This window comes from Chelmon rostratus, chromosome 5 (assembly GCF_017976325.1).
Source record: "Chelmon rostratus isolate fCheRos1 chromosome 5, fCheRos1.pri, whole genome shotgun sequence".
Lineage (NCBI taxonomy): Eukaryota > Metazoa > Chordata > Actinopteri > Chaetodontiformes > Chaetodontidae > Chelmon > Chelmon rostratus.
Genome location: NC_055662.1, coordinates 26,943,959 through 26,965,064, shown reverse-complemented (window position 1 = coordinate 26,965,064; position 21,106 = coordinate 26,943,959). Strand labels below are relative to the sequence as shown.

At 43.7% G+C, this 21,106-nt stretch overlaps 4 protein-coding genes across 5 annotated transcripts; 3 read left to right on the top strand and 1 right to left on the bottom strand.

Annotated features, from left to right (window-relative positions):
• Positions 1 to 2,389: 2,389 nt before the first annotated feature.
• LOC121606948 (potassium voltage-gated channel subfamily V member 2-like) lies at positions 2,390 to 6,121 on the top strand. Its single transcript, XM_041937576.1, has 2 exons — positions 2,390 to 3,788; positions 4,805 to 6,121. Exons 1-2 carry the CDS (start codon positions 2,454 to 2,456, stop codon positions 5,069 to 5,071), a joined length of 1,602 nt encoding a protein of 533 aa, XP_041793510.1. The 5' UTR covers positions 2,390 to 2,453; the 3' UTR covers positions 5,072 to 6,121.
• Positions 6,122 to 6,695: 574 nt separating this feature from the next.
• atp5meb (ATP synthase membrane subunit eb) lies at positions 6,696 to 9,647 on the top strand. Its single transcript, XM_041936536.1, has 4 exons — positions 6,696 to 6,808; positions 7,721 to 7,775; positions 8,737 to 8,835; positions 9,014 to 9,647. The coding sequence occupies exons 1-4, from the start codon at positions 6,773 to 6,775 to the stop codon at positions 9,037 to 9,039; spliced, it is 216 nt and encodes a 71-aa protein (XP_041792470.1). The 5' UTR covers positions 6,696 to 6,772; the 3' UTR covers positions 9,040 to 9,647.
• On the bottom strand, positions 9,586 to 20,579 carry idua (alpha-L-iduronidase). Of its 2 annotated transcripts, XM_041936533.1 has the most exons (14): positions 20,260 to 20,579; positions 19,754 to 19,894; positions 19,520 to 19,602; positions 18,329 to 18,436; positions 18,112 to 18,207; positions 17,676 to 17,878; positions 17,413 to 17,592; positions 15,785 to 16,001; positions 15,472 to 15,681; positions 15,262 to 15,383; positions 14,874 to 14,999; positions 14,654 to 14,730; positions 14,354 to 14,454; positions 9,586 to 14,255 (listed from the first exon to the last, which is right to left on the bottom strand). In XM_041936533.1, exons 1-14 carry the CDS (start codon positions 20,394 to 20,396, stop codon positions 14,155 to 14,157), a joined length of 1,902 nt encoding a protein of 633 aa, XP_041792467.1. In that variant the 5' UTR covers positions 20,397 to 20,579; the 3' UTR covers positions 9,586 to 14,154. The 2 variants fall into 2 exon arrangements, with proteins under 2 accessions (XP_041792467.1, XP_041792468.1); XM_041936534.1 differs by lacking the exons at positions 19,520 to 19,602; positions 19,754 to 19,894; positions 20,260 to 20,579 and adding an exon at positions 18,996 to 19,475.
• LOC121606303 (purpurin-like) lies at positions 11,716 to 13,790 on the top strand. The gene is made up of 6 exons (XM_041936535.1): positions 11,716 to 11,815; positions 11,983 to 12,097; positions 12,586 to 12,722; positions 12,822 to 12,934; positions 13,017 to 13,229; positions 13,478 to 13,790. Exons 2-6 carry the CDS (start codon positions 11,984 to 11,986, stop codon positions 13,486 to 13,488), a joined length of 588 nt encoding a protein of 195 aa, XP_041792469.1. The 5' UTR covers positions 11,716 to 11,815; position 11,983; the 3' UTR covers positions 13,489 to 13,790.
• Positions 20,580 to 21,106: the final 527 nt, after the last annotated feature.

Genomic DNA, 21,106 nt, shown 5'->3' with positions numbered 1-21,106 from the left:
CACCTGGTTGTACCTGTCTGTGGTAACATTGAACAGCTGTGAGCCTTTGTGGTTTAGAGCCACATAGTGTGAACTGTTGTGGACTCAGGAGAACGTCAGCATCTCCTCATTTTGAGCAGTTTGTGTGTTGTCACATCAGCAAAGGTCAGGAAGCGAACAGCATGTGTTTGGATTCCCCAGCTGTAAGTATCAGCATGTAGGTGTAAAGAATGTATGTGACAGGAGGGTTTATAAACCTACACGAGGGATTATAACCTACATTGTTTACTAAGCAGCTTTGAAGGGACTTTGGCAAATTTGATCCGTAAATCTTGCGGACGATAGTGACTGACAGGAAACCGTAGACGCTGGGAGCAGCTCGTATTAATCCCAGTGAAGATGGAAATGTAGATTTCCATCAATGCTTTGTTTGACAGTCCAGCTTCCTGCACTGTTTCTCGATTAATCAGGAAAGAATGGTGATATATAAATGTACATATTTCTAAAGCATAATAACAACTGGAGTCAGACTTATATGAACTGCTGCCGTCATGTACTGTAATCTGCTGCCCATCAGTCTGCTATCCCTCCATTTTATTTCATACGATCAGCTACGTCAGCTAACATTAGCCACCATGAGCTGCTGGTCATACCAGACCAGGTGAGACTAACAGAAAATGTTTGAGATCACTGAACTGAGTAAAGATGAGCTTTATTGTTAATGAATTTAAATTTAAATTCAATTGTGATAAAGTCTGGACTTTATCAATGAAACATTAATAAACCAGAATCAGTCATTTCAAATTAAACTGTGTTTCCTGACAACAGTTTCCTGAAGTGTTCCTGAGTCCAGGTATTAATCTCTTTATCCAATCACATGTTGGCAAAGTGTTGAACCTCACTCCATCCTCGCTGTGAACCACTGAGCCTTTCAATCATGATACTATCACCTGTCACCAGTCAACCTGTTTACCTGTGGAATGATCCAAACAGGTGTTTTTGGAGCGTTCCACATCTTTCCCAGTCTTTAGTTGCTCCTGTCCCCATGTGCTTGAAACATGTTGCTGCCTCAGATTCAGAATAAGCAGATATTTACAAAAATCAATGAAGCTGATGAGCTCAAACATTAAATATATTGACTTTGTGCTGTTTTCAGGTGAGTCAGAAAGGATCACCAGGTGATCACATCCTGTTTTATTTATATTTTACACTGAATCTGGATTGTAAACTTTTCTTTTCTTGTGATTATTTTCCATGACGTTAAACAAACTCTGTATCATATAAAATCTTTCCAGTGTGACTGTGTGGCTTTCATGACAAATCCGTTTATCTCTTGTTCTTTTGACACACTACACTAACAAGACTAGCTTAAGTCTGGTAGCTCTCTTTAAATGTCACTGCTCTAACAGATTAAATCCTTAATTGTTTTAACTGGTCAGCAGTGGTTGGCACCAGCAGGGTAAATAAGGGTCAGTGAACTGTTTTGTTTTTTTGTATTCATGATGTCATTGCTCAGTGGCATTGCAGAACGCCATCTCTGGTCAGCTGGACAATAACCTGATATCCAATAAGAGGATTCGGTTGACAATCAAAGTTATGTTCAATGCTTCTTTTGGGTAGAAATCCGACCTGGTTAAATCTCTACTGTCTGTTAGTTAAGATAATGTCACAACCTTTTTGACATATCAAGTAAAAAGCCATCAGTTATTTCCTGGACTCTGGGGCCTTGATGCACTTCAGGTTCTGAAGCCTCGTGCACCCCCTCCCAATCAGGAAGTAGGCTAAGGCTTAAAGCCTTTATCCTCTTCTATGTATCCACCAGGCTTCCTTTGTTCCCCTTCAGTACAGGAATCTTGAAGCATTGCACAATAATAACCAACACAAACAATTTATTGTACATTTAAAAAACCAAAACCTAACCAGAAATAAACATTTGCAACGTATTTTGTTAAGAAATGGTAATGATGATAAAGTGTTTTAGTCTTCCTCAGACAAGCCAAACAATGGTATTTTCCAATCATTGCTCTCCAGTATGACTTCCTTGAGTAATCTGTAGGGATTGCATAAAGATTAATGCACAGCACAGTGCTGATGCATTATGAATAAATGTGAGGAAAACAACGGTGATTTCTGTCTATTTTGGCTTTAAATCACCCAAATCAGCTGCAAGCACCAGAGGCTCATATGAATAATATAATATAAATAAAATATTTATGAATTAAAACAGGGTGAATTCATGATGGGCATCTGTTGAGATGTACCACACAGCCAACGTCATGTCAGCCAGGCAGCTCAGCAGGGGATAATAGTATTTAGATGTCCTGTAAGCACACGGATCCTCTCAGTCAGCAACATTAATGGGGCCATGAGGCATCCTGCTCATGTCCTCCATGCTTAGGTAAAGGGGGTATTAGACAGCGGTAATGCCGGCTGGTCTGAGCGCTCTGTCTGCTGTGTAGTCTGGGGGGATCGACATGGGGAGCTCCAGGAAGGTGGTCAACTTGTGGAACAGGAGACAGAGTCTCTTCCCCAACTACAAAGTGGCCGATTCAGACATCAATCGAAGACCCTCAGAGATTGCTTATCCGCTGGCCAAAGAGAGCTGCGTGAAGACATGGAACTCCATGCAGGAGCTGAGCAGGGACATCTACGACATATACGCCGAGTACGAGGATGAAGAGGATGACAGTGTTCCACACAGCTTCTCCAAGCAGATTTCACCCTCCAAGAAGAACTACATGATCAACATCAACGTAGGGGGGAAGCCCTACCAGATAGCCTATAAGATGGCTGCCAAGTATCCCAAAACCAGAATAGGACGACTGGCCACCTACACGGACCACAACATGAAGCTGGACCTGTGCGATGACTACACTGTGACCAACAATGAGTACTTCTTTGACAGGGACCCAGATGTCTTCCACAGCATCTTCAACTTCTACAGGACCGGCGTGCTGTGGATCAAGGACGAGCTGTGTCCCCGCAACTTCCTGGAGGAGATCAACTACTGGGGTGTGAGGATAAAGAACACCCACCGCTGCTGCCGCATCTCCTTCGAGGAGCGGCAGGATGAGCTGAACGAGCAGCTGAAGATCCAGAGGGAGCTGGAGGCAGAGGTGGAGATCGAGGAGAACGAGGAGCTCTTTCACGACATGTTCATGGGCCAGAGGCGCCGAGCTATCTGGAACTTGATGGAGAAGCCGTTCTCATCTGTCAAGGCCAAGATGATGGCGGTGGCCTCCAGTCTGTTCGTACTGATCTCCCTGGTGGCCATGACTCTCAACACAGTGGAGGAGATGCAATACAGAACTGCCACAGGTCAGCTCAGTGGTAAGACGTACTGGGAATATGTGGAGTCCATGTGCATCGCCTTCTTCACCATGGAGTACCTGCTCCGTCTGGTGTCCACTCCGGACCTCAGATCCTTCAGCAGGAGTGTGCTCAACACCGTGGACCTGATCGCCATCCTGCCTCAGTACCTGCAGGCCATCCTAGAGTTCTTTGACAATGAGGAAAACTACATGAAGCACGAGGCTGACATGCAGGCGGTGGGTCAGGTGGGAAAGCTGGGCCAGGTGCTGCGCATCATGAGACTGATGCGAATCTTTCGTATCTTGAAGCTGGCGCGACACTCCACAGGTCTGCGGGCATTCGGCTTCACCCTGCGTCAGTGCTACCAGCAAGTGGGCTGCCTCTTCCTCTTTATCGCCATGGGCATCTTCAGCTTCTCTGCCATGGTTTACACAGTGGAGCACGACATGCCGCAAACGAACTTCACCAGCATTCCTCACGCATGGTGGTGGGCTGCTGTAAGTACATCTTCGTGCAACACGGGTGGAAGATTCACAGCGACCTTAGAGAAGTACAGGGAATGTGGAGAGTACACGCGAGCAGGGGAAAAGGGGGCAGAGTATAGAGGGTCCTCACGTGAAGAGGGTCCACTAGAATAGCTGTGGATGCTGGGAAGGCCCCAGAGATCAAGTACAGGGTCCAGAATTTTGTGCTACTGCCCTGCACACAAATCTTAAAATGAGGAATCTAAATAAATCACTTCCCTGAGTAACAAACTTTAGTAACCTCGTTCTATGAGTAAAATGAAGAGCCCAGTCACTGAGGGACTTTAACACTGACACAGTCAAAGCTCGGCCTGTTAGCTGTGTAATGTTATTAGATTACTCTCCAGCACTGCCTGGCTTACAAAGCACAACCAGGTCGGCTCTCCTGCAGGAAGTGTCGGCTCATGCTTTGCCAAGTGTGACCAGTGTGATCAATGGGAAGATGCATATTTATGCAGTTTATTACTGATGTCTTCACGGCACCTGGTCAGCTTTACAGGGTGGAGAAACCTGGTTAATGTCCGGACATCTTTATTTGAGTTCAACTGTGCACAGAAGCTTTGATTTACTGAATCTGATGTCATCAGTAAACCCGTTAGCAGATCGTTCCCCTCCCTCTTTGGCCGAATGGTAGAATCTTACTTATAATCCAGGGGAAGAAAACGATAATCCTTGTAATCATAGTGCTGGTTATATTGAAGGAAACTGTGAGTGTTTACTGCTGCAGACTCCTGCTGTGTTCATAGATTCACTGGAGGAGCAACCTCCGGGTCAGACTGTTTGTATTCTTACTATGTCACTGGCCGAAGAATAGAATTTTTGGGGTTACTCCTGTAGATCTGAACTACCGCCATGTGTTTCCAGCTTTAATCCAGCCCCCCTCTGTTGCTGCTCATATGCACATACAGTATAAATGAGCACATGGGTGAATGCAGGGTCTGTTAACAGGACTGAGCCAGTCTGCTGAACGTCTCCTCACTCTCCTGCAGGTCAGCATCTCCACTGTGGGCTACGGAGACGTCTACCCAGAGACCGTCCTGGGTCGTCTGTTCGCGTTCATCTGCATCGCCTTTGGAATCATCCTCAACGGTCTGCCGATATCCATCCTCTTCAACAAGTTCTCGGACTATTACTCTAAGCTCAAGTCCAATCAGTACACAGCCTCCCTGAAGAAGCGAGGAAAGGTGAGATTTGCCAACAGGACCATAAAAAGGCTCAACCACTGCTTTGGAAACCAACACTGTGAAGCACATTGATTTCTGCTGCGACTTTTTATCATGAAATAATCTGCTTGATTGTAAAACTGTCCAAAAAATGCTCTGTGATGGGACGAATGGATGGAAAGGGGACAAAAGACGAGGGTTTGATCTGCAGTAGTGAAACATCCGACTGTGCAGTTCCAGTAAATTGGCAGCTTTTGTTGTTGGGAAGCCGGTGAGGGATCACATGGCGATCTACACCCTCTCCAAACCAGCAAACCAGTTTGTAGTACAATGTACAATTCCTTACAATGGGGGGGATAAATTTAAATATTTGGTTTTGTTTACAGGTAACCAAATCTTTGCAAAGAGTGAAAGAAATCTCCACATATATTTAAAACATATCATATCTCTATTTTATCATAGAGAAAAACTCACATTCAAATGACAAGCATTCAGATTTACAAATATGCTGTATCAAATAAGAATCTGAGGGAAATATGGATAATATTTCAGTTTGATGTAATGGTGCAGCTGCACAAATATGGCATCGTCAGTTTGAATATTTCTCTCAAAAAAGGCATCACGTGGCTTCAGTGAAGTTGGAACAAGTACATAAAAAATATTCCTAATGTCTGATGCTGTCATCAAAAGCAGGAAGATGTTTTTTGTACCTTAACATCACATTTAAATGTATGAAAATGTAACAAATGTAATAAAATGTATTTTAGCTGAATGAGTTTTGAAGGCATTTCTCCTGAATCAGATTCCCACAGTGAAAACACTGATATTGATTTTGTCAACATTCATGTGTTTGGGTGGAATGAAAAAGCTTTCATTATGATCACAGCAGCTCTCAGGGAATCAGTCTTTTTGTTTATCTTCATCTTAGACAGCCTCACCAGGAATCAGCACATCTGAGCAACTAATGCTAGTTTCTTTGTAACTTTTGCAGTGTTTTCTGCAAGGCCTCGCAAAGTGCACTCAACCTGCTTTTTGTGTGTTTGTAAAGTTCAGTAGTTACAACAAAGTCACATGATGCAGTCTGATACTCTGCTTTGAATAAACACTGTGCTGCTCATTAAACTGATGTCATTGACTGAATACCACACCTGTCACAAGTGTCACATGCCTGTTCACCTGCTTGCATCTCTACAGACCTCTTCTGGATGAACTTTGCTATTGCAAAATAAACTTCTTTGTGTGTAAAAACATTTTATTCCACTAATTAGTGATCTTTATAATATAATAGAAAAACAATCCCAACATATCACTAATGTATTCTGCATGTTCTACCTGCTGGTGATTTAAACAGATATGATGCTGCCTTCAATAATTCAAATGAATGTCAAGATGAGCACTAAGACACAGATGCATAAAAACAGCAACACAGCAGCAGTCATACAACTAAAACCACTGTCAATCTAATTCAATACGGATCAACAACACAACAACACTACAGTGTCTATATATATACAGTATATATTATCAATATTATTTGTTATATATTATTTGGAATATATAATTAGATATGGGAAGCTCATTATTTTACATTATTAACTAATATCTGTCTACGATTAATAGACAACCTACAAATGACCACTGAAAGAGACAATCAGTCCAGAAGGTGGCGGTAAATCATCAATGAGAGCATCGGCTGCAGAAAAGCGTCAGCGAAGAAGAATCTTCTCCCACAGTCCTCGGCGGTTGAAAAGTGACCTCTGCTGCTAACGTTAGCTGTTAGCCTGCTGGATAACTATGGCTCCTCCAGTTGCAGTGTCGCCTTTGATTAAGGTTTGTGTTGCAATTCAGATTGTTGAAAGAGGTTACTCGTGTTTTACGCGAAAATTACCCTTGTAATCTATTTCAGTTTGTTAGCTACACAGAGCACGGTATCCTGCTAACGGTTAGCTATGACGCAAGCTAAGTCGCTAACAGCTAGTTGTAACGTTAGCTTGTAGTCAACCCGAGGTTAAATTAGGGACGATAACTGTAATTGTGTTGCGTTGCGTCGCAACAATGCATCAGTTGAACGTGATTGTGTAGTTAAATGTGCATTGATGGAATATTACCTTTGACTTTGCTAACAGCTAACAGTCGCTCTTAGAAGCTGTCGCCATTCAAACGTCGTAGCGGTAACGGGTTGTTATAAATAGAGAAGTGTCCGTGGATACAATGGACATTAATCCAGTAGAAGACATTTTATAAATATCGCGTCCTTTTATCTCAGTAAAATTTTACCGACGTTTAAGTATTAAACTCAGCAGTGACTCGTGTTAGAATTAATCCATTTGACTTGGTGTCGTCAGGCTGCAAACAGCAGATGGCCACGCTGTAAAATTAGAGATTTTAATGAAACTGATGGATTCTGGTTTTGAGAGTTTTTCTTACCCGCTCCGGAAACATGTCTTATCAGCTCTGGTATATTTGTAGCTTGTGCACATGATGAAGAGCTCATTAAATCCTTGCAGCACTACACAGAGTAGAGTGGGTGTAGCAACACTGAGAATGGATGTCCGCAACTTCTTAATCTAAAAGCCTGCTAGTCATCACTGTTGATGTAGAGCTGATGACGCCTCTGAGTGAGTCCAGTCATCTTTGCCTCCACCCTTCACACATCCTGGCTGTCACCTGTATGACAGAGAATCTGTGTAGACTTTGATGGGACAGAACTGCCGTTAACCTGCATCATTGTCTCCTTTACAGACAGCAAGATATTCAGCTTTGATTGCTGGAATCATCTATGGCAAAAGGAGATATGGTGAGTTGGTCATCATGCAGTTTACTGGACCAGAGCACTGAGATAAACCCACTGTTAAACTGAAGCTAACAGTAATTTACACTGCTTGAGCTTTACACTCTAAACAGTATGCTTAAATCCTGATCCATAATGGGGTGTTGTGTGTAGAATTTTGAGAGAAAAATGAATTTATTCCACTTCAGAATAAGGCTGTAACATAACCAAATGTGTGAAAAAAAGTGAAGCACTGTGAAGAGATGCACTGTAAGGAAGCAGGAGGAGGCAGTTTTGTTTTTGACTTAAATTTAGTGGTTGTGGATGATACTGGGGCAGGATCAGCAAAGAGAAAAAGAAAAGAATTGACCAAAGAAGAAAAAACATTTAAAAGGTCCTGAATTGTCCTCTTCCTTCTAGACAGATTTGTAATCTGGGTAACTTTAGCTCTCTGAACACAATTACTATTACTGAGTAACTGAATCTGTTAGTTGTAGGCTTACATGTAACCGTGGTTACCTCATTGCTGTGCGTCCTGCAAACAGCTGTTAAAAATGGAAAATAGTTTTAAAAATAAGCTGTTTCTTCCTTTCACTCGCTTCCAAAATAAATGCACTTGCTAGCCAGAACAAGATCTGTACATGAGGTGGTGGTGCTCATGGGAAACACTACCACTTTTCTCCACAGGGGTCGCCAAAATAAAGGAAAGTTCCATGTAGTTGCTTTGACTTGACAAATGATATTACAGAGGCCAGTGAGTGTATTAAAGGTCATAAACGTGCAAGGGGGTGACAGATCTCCATTCAGTCCCTGCGTCTTATTTAAGGAGGATGTGACACTTGTTAGCAAATTAGGCTCATTCGTGAGGTCAGGTGTATGTATGCTAAAAAAAAAGGTGTATGTATGCTTGCTGCACCTCAGTATTTGGAGGCATTTTTTCCATTATTAATTGTTTCTTTTTTGGTGATGAACACCTTCATTTGCTCAGATCACCTGAAGCCTATCGCGGCCGAGGAGCGAAGGATTGAGGAGGAGGAGAAAAAGGTTCGCGAGGAGCAGGAGCGCATTGCCAAGCAGCTAGCCGAAGGTATATGCGTCATATATTAAGCCTCCAGTCTGCACATCATACATTACATCTACATGCAACAGCAATATAATACAGTCAGTGTTACATTGCTCTTTAAACTGCACAAGAAGTGGAAGCATAGCTAATGCAAAGTGTGTTATTCCTCTATTTATAATTCTATGTAATTATTTCCTTACAGCAAATGACGATACCATTCTGAAGTAGAGCTGGCATGCTCTGTGAGGATTTCCATGTGCAATTTCCAACCTCTCCTCCTCTTCCGGAGTAACGACGGCAAAGTCGGGTCACAACCAGTCAGACACTCCCATGTCGTGGACGTGTTCACTGTTTCCTCTCTGGACCACACAGCGATTTTAAGTTAGTTACGCAATATGAAATAAGACTCTTAACTCAGCACTGTTGTTGCATCATAAGTTATTAAATTTGTAATGAAGCAGTTCCATAAATCCAAACATACATGATCACTGTCTTTGTCTTTGATTACCTGCATGTGACATCTCCTGTGTTCTCCCTCAGCCTGGAACAGGTGTGACAGACGTTCTATTAAAATGATGATGAATTATTTTGCAATCCAGAGTTTTGTTCATGTTAGTCATCATATGAAATGATGAAGTTTTTCAGCTGTTGCTGTAGAATCATGTTGGCTGGCTTCAGATTCGACGCCTTTCCTGATCACATGTACAATCAGATCTACTTTATTTTGTCTTTGATCATGTGAAAACTCTGAATTAGAAACATGTAATGTGCTGATCTTATTAAAAGACGAAGGCGTGGAAGCGTCACAAGAATAAATTCTAATGAAAGCTGATTAATTCAGTGAAAGTTTAATTTAATGGAAAAGACCTCAAACAGTTTCTTCTGTAACTTTGTGGAAAGTGAGTTAAAGAATACTTTGAATTTCTAGATTTATTCAGGATAAAAATGCGAATCGCAGACGGATCATTTGACATTGTTAGACTTACTGTGGAAATTATTTTTCAGCTTCATGATTCTGAAACAGTATTAGCCATTAATCTGCTTCTTGTCTGGATTCATTGTTTGGTCAGTAAAATGTCAGAAAATAGTGAAAAATGCTCGTTAGACTTTCTTAAAGGTAATGTCATCACGTTATTTTGTCTGACAAACAACAAAATGCTGAAGAAACTGTTTATCCAATAGCTGCCCAGTCTCTTACTGTCAGTCAGTTAATCGATTGAACGTTTCAGCTCTAAGGTCCAAACTCATGGATATGAACGATTTCCACAGCTGATTAGTTTGATACAGTTCTGTTTGCAAAGCGATCGGCTACTTTCTGACTGTTCAGACTGAAACATCCAACATAATTTCGAAATCCAACCTGCCAACAAACCCTCGGGATCATCTTGCTCACAGCTTACAGGTGTTGTCAACATCCACCCCCCTGCAGATCCTACAGAGACCCAACGCAGAAGAAACAGGCTTCTTTAAAATGTGGAAGGATGTGTATCACCTGCTCACATCCAGCAGGGGGCGACCTGACGGGTCCAGAGCAGACCAGCTTAACCTGAGCTCACCTGCTGTTAGTTAACTGTGTGTGGGCAACAGGATCACTTAAACAAAGCTTTTGTTTTCAGATTAGAGATGCAGAGTTAATTCTGTTGACTTGTCACATGTTGGGTAGATGACAGTGCTGCAGGGAACTTACCTAATATCCTCAGGACAGGTTATTATTACAACAACAATGCTGAGGCCGACTAAAAATACGGCCGGACTTAAGTGGCATGCTACTGGTCTTTACTTAGCTCTCACCTACTGTAGTTAACAGAAATACCTCCTCAGACTGGTGAGACTGAGATTAGTCATCTGCTTACAACACAAAACACATGGTGGAGTTCAAAACATTGAAAGAAACAAAGGCAAAAAAACAAAGTCTACAGAAGTGGCTCCAAGAAGTGATGGGAAACATGACACTGATGATATATAGAGAATAACAGCGGAGGATATGAATGCATCTGACGCAGCTTTTCATTTCACAGGCTGGTTCTGCTCTTCTAAACGGGCCTTTTCACCCTGTGTGCAGAACTTCCTGTAACACCTCAGCTGTTTCCCATATGACACGTTCGGTCCTGGATTACAGGTTGAAGCTCTGGCAGCATTTGGATGACAGAACATTACTTAACCAAGCAGCCGGGAACAGCTGAGCCTCTGCTGACATAACATGACTTCAATATGCTCGCCAGACGATTTCATAATGTCAACTGTGACCACTTCTTCTTTCGTGCTGCTCGGAAAAGTGAAAATTCTTTTTCCTTCCTTTGCTCGTCTTTGATCCTTAAACTTTGTGGATCTTTGTTCTGTCTGCGGTGATGAAGAAGAAAACGAGTCACCCTCACACTAATCAGAACCTGGCGTTAACAAGAAATCCAAACACTAATCAAAGAGGGATCATTTGATTTGCTCTTACTCATTGAGGCTGTTTGTGAATGAGGTGAAGAATAAAAACAGAACGTTACAGTGTGTTTATGGGAACAGGAGACATTTTATCTGGAAGATGTCTGATTCATGGATTCTTTAAGTAGAGAAAACAAACCCCAAAATATACTGAAACCATCTTTTGTCTCAGATGACTGCTGCAGCAGGTGTCAACAGAACTTTAGATTTGCACTCAGGTCTATTGGAGCTCTTCATGAAACCTTAGTGTCAGAAATACTCGTGTGACATGTGACCCGAGGCTCAGGCCACCTCTTTTTGAGCATCTGCCATTATGTACCTCATTATAGAGCCCTGCAAACAATTACATAAAGCCCACACACTGCTGAATGCGAGGGTTCATCAGCTTACAGCGGGGATTTTGTTAACTGGATTAGCGGTAGATTTAAACTCTGCATTTAGGCTCAAGAAGTGAAAATAATCAGTGAGCCCGTCTGTGCGTCGGGTATAAAAGGCTCACCCGGCGCCTCCACCTCAGCTCAGACACTGCAGCAACACTGAAACCTTCCTGCAGACTCATTCTACACTCCAGGTAAGAAGACGCTGTGTTTTGGGGGTCCAGCTGAATGCAGAGCACTCTGCTTGAGTCAGTCTGTGCTGACAGCTGCAGCATCTAATCATTACAGGAGATTTTATAATAGTGGAATTAAAGTCAACAGGAACGCAGCTCTAAAGGAGCTCCACTTGTGTTTTGTCTAGAATGGACTTCCAAGTCTTTGCCCTGGTGCTGCTGGTCCTGGCCTGTGTGGAGCAGAGCCTGGCCTCCTGCGTGGTGGACAGCTTCACCGTCAAAGAGGACTTCGACCCCAAAAGAGTGAGTACAGACACTCATAGATACCAGCAGAGTCGAATACACAACTCAACAGCTAGTATCAGTTTCAAGTATTCGGTTCAGTTACAGCAGAAGTTACTGTGATGTGAATCAGCCTGATAGCTTTGACAGAAACACTATGACGCACGTTCAGGACACCTGGTGAGCAGGTTGGAATATTCAGTCTGATTCTGACTCCAGTGCTTACAAACACATTGGCTTTTGCACTGACGATGATTTTATACCGTTATATCGTTATTATATGAACTTATTACTGCTGTCTTAATGTTTTGACCATATCCTGTAAGGTGTCCTCAAGACGTCTACAAACAAAATGCATCATTGTTATTATTATTATTAAGTAGGAGAATGGATTGAACAGGGTTAAAGTGATCAGCATCCTCTGAGTAAACTAGAACATCATCAGCGTACAATGTGATACCGTGTTGTTGTTGAGTTACTGCACACCTGACTCTCCTCTTTGTATGCAGTATGCAGGGAAGTGGTACGCTCTGCAGAAGAAGGATCCTGAGGGTTTGTTCCTGCAGGACAACATCTCTGCTGAATACACTGTTGGAGACGACGGTGCCATGGTTGCCTCCTCCAGGGGCAGAGTCACTCTCTTTGGGTGGGTGTTCGTAGCAGCCGTGTGAATGTGAACTGTTTGAATAACTGAAGGTTTCAGGTCCGGTTTACAGATGTTTTTTTTTCTCTACCTGACCTCCAGGTTCTGGGTCGTGTGCGCCGACATGGCGGCTCAGTACTCCGTGCCCGACCCCGGCACCCCCGGCAAGATGTTCATGAACTACCAGGGACTGGCCAGCTACCTGTCCAGCGGCGGTGAGCCTCCTCACCTGTCCACACGTATGCTCTCTGCGTCTCGCTCACACAGTTGAGGTTAACTTCCTCTCTGCTCCTCCAGGTGACAACTACTGGGTCATTGACACCGACTACGACAACTACGCCATCACCTACGCCTGCCGCAGCCTGAAGGAGGACGGAAGCTGCGAGGACGGCTACGCCCTGGTCTTCTCACGCAACCCCCGTGGCCTCCCCCCCGCCATCCAGAGAGCCGTCCGCCAAAAGCAGGAGGAGATCTGCATGGCCGGAGAGTTCCAGCCCGTGCTGCAGTCTGGTATGAACTCAGTGTGTTGTAGAGCCTGTTACAGCACTTTTTAAAAGAACATGATATTTAAATTTAGGGAGACAGAAAGTGTCTTTAAAGAAGCCATTTGTTGCTCTGAATCACAAAAACTCACTCTGAGGACTCACGTTTATCTCTGGATCTTAACTTAAAACACATTTTATTCTCTATATTCAGAACTAATGCTACGTTTAAACTTATCTGACGCTCGGTCCTCTTCCTCCTCTCTTCTTGAACAGGAGCTTGTTAAACTGCTGGAGTCTGTTGAGTTGCTCTTCATCAAACCAGACGGATCATCTCATCCAAAAACAAGACAAGACAGAGTCCCGTCAATAATCCTGTTATTGATCTGTCCCGATGTCAACGGAGAGAGTTATCGGATAAATCCAATTCAATGCCCTAATGTAACAAGTGTAATTAACACCACAATGAAAATATAATTCCAAACCAAATCCAGTGAGAAGTGGGGAGAACATCTGTGCACTGTTGTCACGCTGATGGGAAACATCTGCACTGTGTTATCACTCTGTGTTGGTGACAATAAATTTTATAAAGAAATGTGCTGCTGTGCTTCTCTTTGAAAAAATGAGCGAAAGAGAGAAAGATCTGAGACACGTTGAGTGTAAAAAAATGAACATTTAAAAACATTACAGGAGACGATTAATGGATCCATGAGATTACAGTTTGTGTAACAGTGAGATCAGCTGATGACTGACTGATATGATGGATCTGACTTCTCCTTTCACACAGTAGCAACAACTAACAACAGTAAATCTCATGTTAACATGAGTTTACAGGCTGACGAGGCTCAGAGTTCAAACTGACAACTAAAAGTGTGAAGGAGTTCACTGTTTTCAGATTTTCAGCCATGAAATGTATTTACACTGTGTGAAACACGACCAGGTGTGACTTTGGTCTAGTGATCCTCTGAAAATCTCTCCGCCAGCGAGTAGGACCCGGGCCGTCCCCAGTAGTCCACAGCTCGGACTCTGTACAGCCCGCTGACCTGCTGGTCCACTGCAGAACACAACACGGTTTTATGGGATTACTACTAAGATATAATTCAGATCTGCTGCTCACTGCCATCACTGAACGATCCTTAAAGGAATTCTTACCAGGTGAGTAAACATAAGAAGTAAAGATGGTGTCCTGATCGTTGATCCTGCTGAACTGCTGCTGGTCGGAGGAAAATTCCACCTCAAATGTCTTGATGCATCTGCAGGAACAAAGAAATGTGTGAATGAGACGAGTCTCTGATCTCGGGGACACTGCTGCTGTGGTCGCGTCACGTGATCACTGCATTTCACTGTTAAATCTACTGTGCTGCTGCACTCAGTTCATGCAGCTCCACATAAGATCTGTGCTCTCACTTTAAGTAACAGATGCAAAAATAAGGTATCATCACGTGCACCTACTTGGAACCAACACAGTGGTCCGACCAGACAATCAGGACTTGGCCTTTGGTGATCCTAATGAAGCGTAATCCATTGACCTGATCAACAAATACAGTACACAGATGGGACAAGACAGGACTCATGACTGATGACTGACTGTGGAAGATCAATAATTCTTCTGAGGGGCTTCAGTGTGGACTGTGAGGCCCACGCAAACAAGAAGAACAGTGCTGGGACTGACCTGGTCCGGCACGGCTTTGGGCTGAGCACAGACGTGGACCAGGAGGACTGAGGGCAGCGACAGCTTGACCTTCAGAGTCAGAGTGTCCCCTGCAGGAACCTCCCAGGGTCCGTCGACACGAGGGTCCTGATACAAGGAGACGCCATCAGAAGCTCAGAGCACTTACAGACAAGGAAGAACCCGAACAGAGCAAACCAATCAGCAGATCTCAACAAGATCTCCATCCATCCATCCATCCATCCATCCATCCATCCATCCATCCATCCATCCATCCATCATCCATCCATTTCTAAGTATTCAAAGCTTGATTAACAGTCTCATACTGAATGTTTACAGTAAAAACATTGCCGTGTGAATGGGCACAGCACGGTTCAGGTCTGTGGTCTACCTGCACACTCCGGAGGCGTCTGAACTGCTGGGCCGTGGGGTAGTCCGGGCTGCCCATGCTCTGCCACAACTCGTACGGGTTCGTCACATTGTTGTCAATGTAGTATGAGACGTAAACGAGACCTGGACAGCAAACAGGTAGATCACAGACTGATGTGAGCCAGTCACTCAGAGACGAAGACCTGCTGGACCTGCATTGAGTTCAGCGTACCCGCTTGTGCAGCTAGTCCCGTCAGTGAGATGGAGGCGTCATCGACGCCGGTGGAGGTGCTGTTGTCGTCACTGTTGTAGACCAGCACTGCCGCCTGCCAGCCGTCGGCGCCGCCTGGTACGTCGGGCTTGTGGGTGCTGGCGAGAACTCCCACCGTGCTGTTGTCGGTTCCTGGAGAGTTCGAAACCTGAGCCAGGACCTGGGTCTCTCCTGAAGTGGAATCACACGCAGGAGAAGAGGAACCTTAAAAACCGGACTGGGACACACATACACCACTGAGGTCCACATGAAACCTGGAGGGTCCCTGCCCTACCTAGCAAAGCCAGCAGGCCCATGACGGCGAGGACGGGCTTCCTGATCAGCTGCACGTGAGGCGGCCGGGTGTTGTTGACCTGGAAGCGGGCGGTCAGCGTGCGCTGGGTGAAGGGGTGCGGGTGGTAGCTCAGGAAAGCGTTGTCGTTGCTCAGCAGGGTGTAGTTGATGGTGCTGTTCGGGTCTGCCAGCAGCAGATCCTGGTGCTGGTTTATCACCTGTAGGAGGACAGAGGACACTGAGGGGCATTTCAGTCCAGTAACAAACTGAACTCTCTGAACGACAGCTGTCTGCTTCTATTTGAAAACACAAGTTATATATAAAACTGGTGCTATGCTAACATGCTAACATGTTACATCACAGCACTCGAAATCAATTCACTTCATGGCCAAAAAAACTGTAAAACTGATAAACTGTATGTACACAGGTTGGGTCACTGGTTCCCAACCTGGGGTTCCTGACCTCCACTAGGGGTCAACAAAGCTTCACAGGGGGGTCAAGAGGTGAAATATACAGTTTGCCTGTAACTCATCATCTCATTCATTTCTGTGAAGAGAAGTAAATTAAATTGTTATTTTTTTAAGTCTAGATTATTTACAAGATATATACTGAAAAAAAGGAGAATAAAACACGGAATTTGTTGAAAACAAAGTCTGTTGAGTATGTTTGACTGAAAAATACACAATACAGAATAAAAATCATGTAAAAAGTCCCTAAAATTTATTTCACCCAAGGTCAAGAGTAAACAGTTGAAAAAAAATGTGCCTTGTTGGAGAGACTGTGGAATAATGAATGTGGATCACTCGCACATTTTCTAGAAATGTGATAAAATCAGATGGTTCTGGAAAATGTTACACAATGCATTGCTGAAAATACTTGGATATAGGATTCCAATGTCTTCTACGGTATTGTATTTGTGTAAAAAATACTACTAATAGCAGCTAAGAAAGCTATCACAAAGAAATGGGGAAGGGAAGACACCCCTACACAAGAACAATGGACTCACCTGGTAGAGGAAATCTACACAATGGAGAAAATGACACACTGTTTAAGGCTACAGGAAGCTCAGTTCAAAGAGAAATGGAAATTTATGACTAAACAACGACAAAACAAAAAAATTGATTGAGGAAAAGTAAATGGAATATGGACATATTGCTTTGAAAGTGTCTCCCATGTGTTTTTCTGTGTTTTTTTTACTTGTTTTAGTATTATTTTGATTCACCTTTGTAAAGGAAAAATTCTCAATAAAAACTAAAGTGAAAAAAAAAGTCCCTGAAATATCAGCAAAACTCATCTCTGATGCAACATTCACAGGAAATAATGTGATCAAAATTCACTACGCTGGTCAATCAATGACAGAAAAGACTGGGAGCCACTGGGATAACTGGGGGAAGTAACTGGGATAAGATGAACAGGACGACATTAAACCTGTCGAAGAGGTCAGATCGTTTTTTGTCTCATTTAAACTGACAAACACCTGATGGTTGTTAGCAGCTGTTGCAAAATGCAGCTCTAAACTGAGCGAGTAGCTTCAGCCAATAAAAAAACGGCTCCAGACGGCCACCTATTCAATAATCAATCAACTCATCAATAATGAACGGACAGAAGTCGACCGTGACTTCAGCTCACCTTCACCACCATGGCAGCGTAGGTCGCGTCAGCCCTCCACTCCTGCGGCCTGGACCAGCCCACCAGCGGATCCGCCTCATCGTTAACAACCGGGAGGCTGCGGAACTGCGGGAAACGCTGCTGGATCTCCTCCACCGTCTGGATCTCCTGCTGGAGGATCGGCCAGGAGTAGCCTCCTCCCTGAGGGACGCCACGTCAGCGTTACAAATACACACAAACAAATGTGGCTGCAGTTCAGGAGCTTTGAGTGGAGAGAAGCTCGCCTTCTTATGCAGGGCGATGTAGTCGATCCTGACCCCCGTCTCTCCGGTGAAGTAGTTGGTGCCGTTGTAGCAGTGCTGCAGCATGGCCCAGCAGTAGGGTGAGTGTGGGGGAGAGTGACAGGAGTCACCTGGACCCCCGAACCTCAGGAGGCCGTTGGCAGCGCGCAGACCCTCCGAACAGGCATCGTAGTAGTTCAGAAACCCTGAAGGAAAGTTTCTCACGCTGGAATCATCACAGCAGAGTTCACAGTCATCCCAGCACCTGGCTTATAAACCAGTTCCAGCCTAATGCAGGTTTCAATACAGCCAGCAGGTGAGAGTACACCTGTACAGCAACAACTGACGGGAACAAACACCCGGCGACAAGTTCCACTTCAAGAACAACTGACAAGACATAAAAACATCTCGCGGTTATCTGAAGTCTTTGTGGCTTTACCTTGAATCGACATGGTGACGTTGTCAAAGTCTCGGTTGTTGGGCTCGTTCCACGTTTCAAAGTTCCACTGAGAGATGCTTCCCAGGCCGAACCTGTCTGTCAGTTCATAATCAATCAAAGCTGAAGAGAACCGGCGGATGCAGAGCGATCAGCGCTGAGCACGATCACCTGGTACACACTGCAGACAACATGTACAGTGACAACAACACTCACTCACCGATGTACCTCCTGGCTATGAGATAAACCAGGTTCCTCCACTCCATCACTTGTGACTTGTCCTCAAAGTCAGTGAAGTAGTTTGAGACACTGCCCATCAGTTCAAAACCTGAAAATTAATCAAATCAAACTAATTACACTTCACATAGTTATAACAGCGTGTCATCAAACATCAGCAGTGACAAAACTGAGGTTCTCCTCATCGGCACTAAATCAACACTATCCAAAACAGACTTTCAGCTTTTCTATTCAAATTGACAACTCCTCTATCTCCCCCTCCCCACAGGTTAAGAGTCTGGGTGTCATCCTCGACAGAGTCTTTCAAATCGCACATCAATAATGTTACCCGGTCTACTTACTTCCACCTACGCAACATTAATCGCCTTCGCCCCTCCCTCACCCCCTATACCACTGCCATCCTTGTCCATAGCCTTGTCACTTCTCGTCTGGATTACTGTAATTCCCTTCTATTTGGTCTTCCTGTCAAGTCACTTCATAAACTTCAACTGGTTAAGAATTCAGCTGCCCGCATCATCACCAGAACCCCTTCCATCCACCACATCACTCCTGTCCTTCAGCAGCTCCACTGGCTCCCCATCAAATTTTGCATTGATTTCAAAATCCTCCTGGTAACATTCAAGGCCATTCATAACCTCGCCCCTCCTTACCTGTAAGCTCTCCTCCACGTCCACACCCCCTCTCGCTCCCTCAGATCTTCCTCTACTATCATCTTGTCTGTCCCCTCCGCCCGTCTCACCACAATGGGGAGCAGAGCATTCAGCCGCTCTGCTCCCCGGCTCTGGAACTCATTACCACCCGAAATTAAAAAACATTGATTCATTTTCCCGTTTTAAATCCACACTCAAAACACACCTGTTCAGACTCGCTTACCCTACATGAGGTCAACTGGTCAGTCTGATTTTACACTAATTTGTTTTATCACTTGTTTATTTTATTTTATTGTGTTTAATCATATTGTTGTTTGATATTTCTTGTGATGTAAAGTGCCCTCGAGTGTCCTGAAAGGCGCTTTTAACAAATAAAATGTATTATTATTATTATTATCAGCGAGTCACAGCTGAGCACAGAACAAGGGAACAATCTGCTGTTTAACCACAGAACATTTCATCCACTGATCAGCCTCCATCCAGGTGAAAACATGAAGACAGGTGTGATCTATGTGGTCCAGTACCTGGTCTGAGTCCATTGATCCACAAGAGTTCTATCAGCTGGTCCAGTTTGGTGAAGTTGTACTGAGGTCGTCCTCCAATATCTCTACAAGAAGATCAGAGGTCTCACAAAACCAGCAGCCGACAGTCTAATGTATGAGATCTTCAAACTGGATGAACCTTTAATTTCATCCTTTCACATCAGTGTATTTCAGTAAAAAATGCCCGCAGACGTCTCCATATGCTCGCTGACTTACTGTGCAGTGACCAGCTCCAACATCCAGTGAATCCGGACCTGTTGGATCCCTCCATGGGGGACTGAGCCCACATAGGCCAGGTTCAGCTGCTGGTCGATGCTCAGGTCAAACTGGTGGGCCTGGGTGTGAGGGAGCGGGGGGCTGAATGCAAAGAGGAAACATTTCACTGTGTAATGTAGCAGCGGTTCACAGATGAATGCAGCAGCCGGTTTGTAGACTTTGAACAAAGTGTGACCCAGTAAGACCTCAGACTGATTGGACAGTTTGAGGAGACTACGCCAATCTCAACTTAAAAAACGGGCATTTTTAAAATGTCTTGGCTTTATTACAGAAGTTTAGCTGAGGCAACATTTTAAACAGCCTGTATTAGTCACAGAGGTTTTCTGGTAGATTCGGTTTGAAAATAAACTCACATTAATTTCTCATTTCCATTAAAGTCTCAACTTTGTCACTGCGTGCGTTCAGCTGGAGCAAAGACGAAAAAACACTTTTCATACTGGACCTACCAGAAACCAGTGCTCCTCCAGAAGTGTTTCAGATCTCCTACTGGTCTGCCCGCATCAGCTGTGATGATATAGGAAGCTGCTGAAGTTTCCATCATGTTGAGCAGAAACGCAAAGACAGAAAAACTTGTCCGCCTCATGTCGGCGGCTCAGCATCGCAACTTCACACCTCGATTCCTTTTACAGGCTCAAAAAGCGATGAGAGAAGAAGCAAATTAACCCTCACACGTCTGACACACGGGATGTGAACACATGAAACACAGACCCGCAACAGAAATCACATAAACAAGACTAAAACACGATGCAACACACTTCCGCTCCGGCAGCCCAGTCAGCTGAACGTGATGACGTCTAATGCGTGCGACCGTGTTGTTTTAGCCTTTCAGGTAAGTTTAGAATATTAATGCGGATAAAAAACTAGAAAAATATCAGCACTTAATAAACAAATCTAGATTAAACGAATACATCTAAATATTATAAAGTAAGTCTATTAAAAGATAAAAACTTAAGAAAACAAATATACATAAATAAATACGCGATCAATAATATATATATATATATATATATATATATATATATATATATATATATACACACACACACACACACACACACACATACACAATCAGAGATATCAGGTACAATTTTGCATGAAGAATAGACGGTGTTGAGAAAATGAGACTCTCAATCTGTCCAGATTTTTTTGGGATATTTCTAAATAAGTGAGACGTTCGTTCTAGACTGTACAAAACTTCTTAATCTTGTAAACAAACAAAAGCATCAAATTAGAATAAGTGAAAATACCATCAAGCAGTTTGATCAATAATTCAGTGGACTTCAGCTACAGATA